The sequence below is a fragment of the Limanda limanda genome, chromosome 4 (assembly GCF_963576545.1).
Source record: "Limanda limanda chromosome 4, fLimLim1.1, whole genome shotgun sequence".
Lineage (NCBI taxonomy): Eukaryota > Metazoa > Chordata > Actinopteri > Pleuronectiformes > Pleuronectidae > Limanda > Limanda limanda.
The window spans coordinates 6,669,142-6,678,232 of record NC_083639.1 but is presented as its reverse complement, the minus strand read 5'-3'; the positions used below and the strand labels follow the sequence as shown (position 1 = coordinate 6,678,232).

General features: G+C 39.8%; 1 protein-coding gene across 2 annotated transcripts in view; it reads right to left on the bottom strand.

The window, feature by feature from the left end:
* Positions 1-9,091, bottom strand: part of vgll4b (vestigial-like family member 4b) — a 35,373-nt gene that overhangs the window by 7,244 nt on the left and 19,038 nt on the right. For both annotated transcript variants that reach the window (XM_061069861.1, XM_061069860.1), the window contains one exon: positions 5,021-5,246. In XM_061069861.1, the coding sequence (XP_060925844.1) occupies positions 5,021-5,246 (226 nt within the window). The remainder of the gene's footprint in view (positions 1-5,020; positions 5,247-9,091) is intronic.

The following is a 9,091-nucleotide window of genomic DNA, read 5'->3' as shown; positions in this document are numbered from 1 at the left end:
CTTTCTAAAGTATACAAACATCTCTGCACAGTTTACTCTGATCAGCCAGGGCATTAATATTTGCATCCTCAGTGTATTCTTAGGATAGGTTTGCCAAAACTCACGAAATACACTTCAACAGATATAATTTAGATACTGTTATTGTTGTTATCAATTATCTTCTTTGGCATTCAACATTTAATATAAATGATTTCATAGTATCAATGAAGACGCTATGTTAAATCTTACATGATGCCTGAAGCATGTTAGAAAGACCAAGCAACTGTTTCAAATCTTTCACATTTTCACTCATGCAGATACTGATACAAATCAAACGCACATTTGCCAGTTGTATGGCTGCAGAGACAGAGAGCTGAAGAAAATCCTTTGTTATTAAAGCTGGGACAGATCGGATATGGGAATAACCACAACAAGAAGGCAAAGAAAACATGTGAACACGCACGCATGTGCACACACACACACACGCACACTGGCAAAAAAAACATGCTCTCCCTCCTTTTCTCGCATGCCCACACAATATATAAATAGTCAATAGGGTAACAATGACTTCAGCAGCTTTGACCCTGCTCACGCGCACAAAAGAGAGAGAAAGACAGGGAGAAAAAGAGAGGAAGAGAAAGAGAGATTTTCTCCCCATTTGGCCTCTGGAGAAACTTCCATGAGAACAACTTGCTGATGAAGTTCCCAGTGAAAAGCAGCTGCAGCTTCTAAATGCTATGGTACTCACTGCAGTAAACTGACCAACTTGGACTTTGCTTTTAGGTCTTCTATACACATGAATCAATGTGTGATTACACTCTGTAAAAAGAATAAAGCTTCATCTCAAACCTCTGATTCACTGTACACGTGGCTGTTTTTAAACCAAGTCAAATAATCAGTGAAAAAACTTAGGATTATTTTAGAGAATGTGAGCAAGAAGAAGAGGAAGCTTAAAAATATTTGCAATTATTGTTTGATGATTACAGAATTGCCGCACTAAATCTAGAAGCAACATTTGACTTATTATTTACACTAAGAAAGTCTCATATACACAATAATGTAAAAGTTAGCAGTTAGCCTGTTAGCATCTGCAAGTGAGGTGGAAAGCTGTTAGTTCAAACTGCGACTTGCTACACTAACAGTGTATAACTTCCCACATTTAACTGTTACAGTTCAACTTTCAAACTGATAACAGATGACTGCCAGCTGTTGTTGTCCTCTTGTCTCAAATTGCAACTACATGAACACTTTGTGTGAGGGAGAATTTGGGTGCTTCAGAATAAAAGCACCAGTGGTTCTGCTTTGATTCATTTCATTATAACAGTACTTTAACTATTTTAATGTATTATAACAGTACTTTATGTCCTTTATAACTGGATTTTTTTTAGACATGTTATTAATTCAACTTTATTAAAACAGAACTAACAGATAGCAGACTCTTGGTCAGTAGTGATTCTTAAGTCCCATGCAAAGGGTTTAAGGCAGTGCTGCTGTTGAAATAAAACTGTTGGATATTTATTTATCTAATTCAACATCTAGTCATTGCAATTATACCATATTGCAATAGTGATATTAAATACTTGTATACTGTTGCACCGGCTCTAATGACAACAAATCCACAAAATATGGTTGCAATCAAAGAGAATAAATACCTAAATTCTGACATATTGCCCGGCTTTATTCCCAAATTGAAAGCCAATGTGAGATCCTGATCTGTGACTGGCTCTTATTTTTAAAGAGGGATGAAAGAGCTGAGCAAGAGGACTTTTATACTCGTGGGTTTACAACTGCCGAGTGGCTGGCAGGCAGGCAGGGAGGCAGGCAGGCGAGCAGGCAGCAGCAAGCTTCCAGCCCGCAGGCTCCAGTGGACAGGATAAGGCTTCTTTGTTCAAGACTCCTCCTACTCCTCAGAGAAATGAGAACTTAGACCCTGCTGCCTGACAAGGAGCCCACTCACCACACACACACACACACACACACAAATGGATGATCCACAGCTGAACAAGCCCACACACATGTAAAGACAGCACACACAACGACACATGTACATACTTGCACAAATGCATGCAGAGTCAGCGAAGACGACATGTCTACATTGCAAAACTTCACAGCAACTTTTCATACTGTCCCATATAAAAAGTACTAATTCGGTTCATGCTTTTCTTTCTCTCACTTCAGTTGCACTTTAACGCAATCTCATTAGACAACAGCGATAACTTGAGTTTCCCTCTTCCCGGCCACGCCCAATATCTAAGGTGTCAGGTGTCTGCCTGTGTCAACACTCAGTGAAAATATGACTGAACTCACAGACAAAGGACAACGTACGACACACAACTCAATAACAACACACATTATTTAGCATTAGACCAGGTAAGCTTCAATGAAAACTGCCATTCAAGCAAAACATATGAGAAGGTATGTTTTTGAAAAGAAGAGACTGAACACAAAAGCTTCACAAATGCAGGAAAAGTCAACATTGTGCAGACCAATCCCTGCAGACAAAACACCAGCTACATAGACAGAAGCAGCTAAGAAAATCCAACAGCTAGTCCGGTATCAGATAACAATCTCTGGATATCTGAACTGTATGTATGTATGTATGTGAGTGATGGAGTGTGTGTGTGTGTGTGTGTGTGTGTGTGTGTGTGTGTGTGTGTGGTGGGGGGGGGTTTACAGGGCTTCTTTCTCTGGTTTGCTTTCCAGCTTCTTCCCAAGAACTAAGTCCATCCTTTTCAATTTACACCTAATCACTGTTCCTATGATTAACAAACAAAGTCAATGAAGCAGAGAGCTCGTGCATGTTGAAAAAGATGAGTCGACTGCAAAGTGCCCTCCAGTGTTTTCTTTTAGATGCTATTTTTAGCTTTGATCTCTTTTTTTTGAACGACAACCGATCATTCTCCACTTTGGTGTAATCACTGTTCTTTGGACGGCCACAGGAGCTATAAGAAGGAAAGAACTTTTCAGAGGCTGACTCTGAATGCAGGTTTTACAAGTTACTAAGCAGTTACCTTTGCCAGGGAAATAATCTCCCAGGAGAAACCTCAAACTAAATGACTAAAAATAAGACGCAGCTAGGACGGCCCTGAGGCAAATAGGTTTCCAGCATGAAATGAAGTATCCCGGTGAAGCTATGTAAACTAGAAAGCCCTGAATTTGGATTTCAGTCAAATAAAAACTGGCTCTCCTTGGTTGGAGATTAACCTACAGTCAAACAGTCAAATTGCCTCAAGGTCATAGTCATAATGAAGAATAAATAAAAGGATCGGCTTATCGCAGGTTATTCCCAGCACATAATCATGGTACAATGAGCAAGTGTAAAAGAAAAAAGCACCACAGGCATGTTTTCTTTTAATGTTGCATAAGTTTTATTTTTACAGAACCCAAAACTTGCAACGCCAACTGAAAGCTGATACTACAATAAGTCTGATTGTAACTCAGCACCCCAACTTAATTAATCAATTCCAACTTGTGATACGCGAGTAGGAGGATCAGTGTGTGCAGAAGTCAACTGCACTGTGCATGAAACAAATCTCTCTCCAAGATTCAACAACGACTGAGACCAGGGACGAACACACCGAGTGGGAAGATGGATTTACTGCAGTGTATAATGTTCATTCTCCCACCACTGACACATACATAATAGAAAACGAGATGACTCTGCACAACTGTCACAACGCACAAGCTAATCCTTTGTTATGTGGGAGCCCAGAGTCACAAGACGAAGGACTAAAAGACCCTTCCCCTTGTTCTTCCTGAACAACCTGATTCAACAAAAAACTAAAATTAAACATGCATTAAGACTTGAAAGTAAAGTTGTGTGTTTAGTGTGTGGTTATATTTCAGGAGTAGTTTGAGAAATAATGATTCCCCAATTAAAATCCATTGCAATTGTTGTGATTTTAAACTCTTCATTGTGAGCAGAGAATCAGCAACACTTGACAAACATTTCAAATAATGTGCTTCTACCTCTTCAATGTGCTTGCACAAAGCATTATAATCAATATATGCTGACCTTGTTATATTGTTACTTGTGATAATTATTCATATTGTTTCATAACCTTGCCCTAAGTGGAGTTGGCTCCAAGCGTGATTATAATTCAACTGCTGTATTTGCTAAAGTAATTTTGTTTCCACATGTGCAAATATACTCTAAAGAAAGCAGCATGCACATCCTCCCATTATTTTATGTGGTTTCGTGACAATGGGCTCTATAAATAACATTTTATTTATTGATGATGATTTATGTGTTTGCAGATGCTTACTATATTAATACACTGCACTGTACTCTACTCTTCATCCCAGGCGTCTAGTGAATCCAGTGTACAATGTATAGTGTTCTATAGTGATTGTGGTTCAATTCAAATCAAGTGATATTAAAAAAGCATGCATGAAAGGCTGCACAGCTCTAACCTCATTGACTGGCCCTGCAATAAATAGAAGTGGCTGGAGTCCCATGACTGACTCAGTCAAACTGAGAGAACGAGGGGCAGAGAGAAAGAGATCTCTGACACCAGTGCCCAAGCAGTCCTTCACTACCAATCAGCGCTACAGAATCTCTGGAATCTCTGGAAGCGGGAATGTGGGAACGCTGGAGATGCGAGTCATTTTTCTCTTGTGCAGTCCCTGTTTCCAAGCTTCCAGAGAGCTGCGGCTATAAGCAGAACACTGTGGAGCCAGCTAAACCTGGCATAGCACCCTGGGGTCCAAACTGGGACTTCTGAGAAGGCCTGCTTGTGCAAAGCTTTTACCAAGCGAGGACAAACACAAGGCCAGCAGAAATAAAAAAAAACACTTCTTTTAAAAACAGCGCGTTTTCTGTTTATATGAAGCCTCTAGGAGCATGGTGGCTTCTTCACAGGATACAGTTTGTTTTTGTTTTAAAGGAGAGAGACAGAAAAGAGAAGAAGTAGGGAATAGCAGATCCCTTTCCTTGCACATCAGGAAATTAGTATCTGGAAAATAACTATTTCAAGGTCTCTCTGATGGATTTTAATTGAATGTGTGCATATGTCTGGTCAGCCTCAGTGAATGTACTCACAGCTGAGCAGCAAACAGTCGGCTCATCTTTGCCACATGCTCGTTGTCGTCCATGTCGCTGTCCCCCAGGTCCCCATTCAGCTTCCTCTTGGTAGGGCTAATGGGAGGAGGACCTGTCCTGTGGCTGGAGATGGAGGAGGATGAGGACGACGATGACGAAGAGGAGGATGAGGACGAGGACAGGGACAAGGACTGGAGCCTGGGGTCCCCCCTCAAAGCTGCTTCACCTGAGGTTGAAGAAGAGCAAGGGAAGAAGAGATCTCATTAATATTAAGACTATAAAAAAAGACAATTTCAATAATTTCAAACGTGACTGAAACTGAAGCGATGGATGTGAAGTTGCTGTCAACTCATGTGCATTCAATTTAAACAGGCAGCATAGCCATAAATGTCAATTATAGTAGTTAGTCAAAATGATGGTATTTTCAAGTAGAAGGCGACTGTTTTATTGCCTCTTTAAACAGTGAGACCGCAAAAACTAGTTCATGACAGTGCTTTACTGTACAGGCTGTGCTTCAGCTCAAACTTCAGGATTTTGTTGACATACAGTTTGCTGAGAGCGGCACAAACCTCTGCCATAAGCAGCAGTATCTGGTTGTGAATGTTTTGGAGGAAATAGTTGTGGATGGGTTCTGCATGTGTGTTTGTGTTGTGAACTATTTCCCTCTGCTTCCCTCCAGCCCCTGTTACAGAAGACCTACAGAGTGGGAGTAAAAAAGCTTAGGAGAATCAGGAAAACTACCACTGGCTCTGTCTCAGCACAGGGACTTTCCACTGCTTCGGCCTCATGTATCTGTCTGACGTTTCCCAAACAAAACATTAAGCTTGGATTCAAACTTCTATTACAACTCTCAGCTTTCTCTATAGCAACTCCCATCCGAAGGAAAATAAGTTACTAACGCTAGACACCAACCTCTGCTGCAATGCAACATAAACTGGTTGTTCCTGTTTATTTTCAAATAATTTAAAAATCAAACCCATACTCAGCTGCAGTGCTTATTATATTTTGGAGAAATATATATTTATCCTGTATGTTGCAGAATGCACATCGGTACTGACAAGCAACACTGCAGACACTTTAGCATTCAATCACTGTTGATTTAAATCTTTGTGCTGCTTATTCTGCTATGCTTCCAAAGGACATAACTTAAAATGTATACAGGCAACCATAATACACCAAGGCAATAAGTGGCAATGGATCTGATATACGTTATTTTTGTGTATTCAGCAGATTTGAAAAAACTGGGTTGATTTTGAATATTTGAAAAGTGGAATATCAAACTTGAAAATGTTCTACATAAAACCTAGACTTTGAATACTATTGGAAAGATAACACGGTGCAGTATGTTTACTGAAGACGGTTTCTGAGTTGCTTAAATCAACAAAGGAAGTAACCAGTAAACTAGTGGACAGTGGAGGAGCAAATAACAACTTTCAGATGCATGAGGTCATAGAAGCTGGGTACAAACCGGTTTTAACTGATCTGAAAACAGTACCATCCAGTCATTTAGAGGGCAGTGCCACACACACACACACACACACACACACACACACACACACACACACACACACACACACACACACACACACACACAAAAGGCTTTGTAATGTAGTAAAAAATGTTCTCCATTCAACCAGAGTTCCCCATGTATGTTTAGTTTCAGCTCGGCTTCAATAACACAGGAGCCTTCCTTCCTTTTCCCTCCCTGTCTCTCCGGCATGTTCCTGCTTGCTCCACGGTGTGCCATAGCAACAAGGGTGACATCATTGTTTTTGGCAGGACAGAGGGGTGGCAATAAAAAGATCGGAGAGTGTGACAGCGCACTGTCCAATCAGGATCCAGAACACATAACAGCTTATCAGAGGTGCAGGAGTAAAGTGCTCAAGTGTGTTCCCCTGCCAACAAATAAGACATGAGGCCGAATGCAGTCAAACACTACTGACCTAAATGCACAATTGAAGTAATGCTAAGCCACTACTAGTTAGATACAACTAGCCTCTCTAAAACGTAACCAGCACTGCAATACTTCATATGAACAATCACAGTCAATATTGTAATGTTCAGTTCACACATGTTGATTTTTGGAGAGGTGATAATGAGACTTTTAACCATATATCTATATCTATATATGTGTGTGCATTAGTGTTATTGAATTGGCAAAATGTAACAGGATATGATAAGGCACAGCGATAGACACAATAGGGCTTGGCAATAAAACAATAAAAATTAGTTATCGCAAGATATATTTAATCAATGGCAATAAAACTAAAGTCCAACGTTTACAGATATATTGCTAATGCATTGTGCAAGCTCAGTGAGAACATACAACACCTCATTGTTCTACTTCAGATATGTAAAAAGGTTAAGCTGTTCACCAAGTGTTTGCCATTATTTGTGAGTTTAAAACCACAGTCTACAGTCAGAACACAATGTGACGTTTATTGTGAATAATAATTGATATCTACTGATGTGAGAATTTTTATGTTGATACAATGTTGGGTCATATCATCTGGCCCTAAAACAGTTAAGTGCAGAATAGGCAGCACTGAATGACAATGACTAGAAAGGACCAAAACAATTTGTGCAATTTTGAACAATTTACACCTCAAATCAAGAGAGACATGGGGAAAAAGTAGAATTTACTGCACTTTGTATCTTGAATAATGGCTCAAAGCACAGTGGTTTACTGGCATATGGTGACTGTTTTACATATTCATTCAGTACTGGTACATGAGTAGTAGTTTTTTTTTCTTGTTCAATCAGCAGACAATCAGAAGAAGTGCTGCATCAGAGAAATAAAACTCTCCCCTCTGCTTTCTCAGTTCATTGGGTTCACATGATCAAAGCCTATTTGTCTTGACATGACTTCAAACAGCTCAGAGTCAGGATGAGATTGGATTACAAATGGAGGTGAACCTATCTATCTCTCCAACCCCCCCCCTCCTTTTCTTCTTTCATTCCCCCCTTCTGATACTAAAAAAAGATGAAAGAATGATCCCTGCTCTCTGCGAAGCAGCAAAATGATTATTTTTGGTTTCCCTGCAACATGAACTTGACCCTCTGGGCTGTCTTTTTTTTTCTTAGGTCTATAGAGGTTTAGTCTTTAAATACTCCATGGAGGTCCATGTCCGTGTTGTGCGATGTGATATCTCCGGATGTTAGATCGGTTTGATCTCTGACAGAGAGGAAAGGAGAAGAACCAAACAAACAGACAAAGGAGAGCGGCTGACAACAGTGCAGGGTTCTGAGGAGGTTTTCCATCTTGTTTATTTTGTGCTGCTCAGCAGCAAAAGGGGACAGTCAGCATTCCCCTGCTACCCCGTCACTGTCAGGCCTACTACTGATAGTAGCTTTACAGAGAGAGAAGGGGAGTGTAGAAAAAAAGAGCTATAGATGAACGTATTGACAGACAGAGACCGAGAGATTACAACGGGGAAGTCAGAAAGTATATTTCCTCTAAAACAATCTTAGAGAAAATCAACTGCAACAAACTATTTCCAAAAAAAAAAATCACATCTCAATATTGTTGAGAAACCAAATGAATGGAAATTAAATGACAAATATTGTGATGCAATTTGATGTTGATGAACAAAGCAATGAACTTCAGTTATTAGTAGACTTCCCTAGAACAGCCACTGCTAAAGGAGGCGGTAGTTATCCCCCTATCACTCCAGCTCTTCATTGCTGCCTAAATACAGGAACAGGGTTGTGTGCTTTTATCTGTCAACATAAATTCTCAGAACAATTTAACAATGTGATGCATCCAGACACCAAACAGTGCAACACAAGGAGGCAATGCTGCTTTTTCTACACCCTGACTTAAAAAGACTTAACAAATACAGACATAAAGTAATAGACAAAAGATAGATTTGAGTGAATATTTCTGTGAGTTCTGTTCAATCAAACAAACTTTGAAGAAAACAAAGACACTCACTAATACTATTCACCTCTTCATTTACAACAGCAAATGAATGCCAAAGTCATGTGCCGGAAATGCCACATATGAAACTGGATAAAGATCAACATACTCATACTAAACTTTAACTGTCAATTAATCAGCCTAAAAGACAA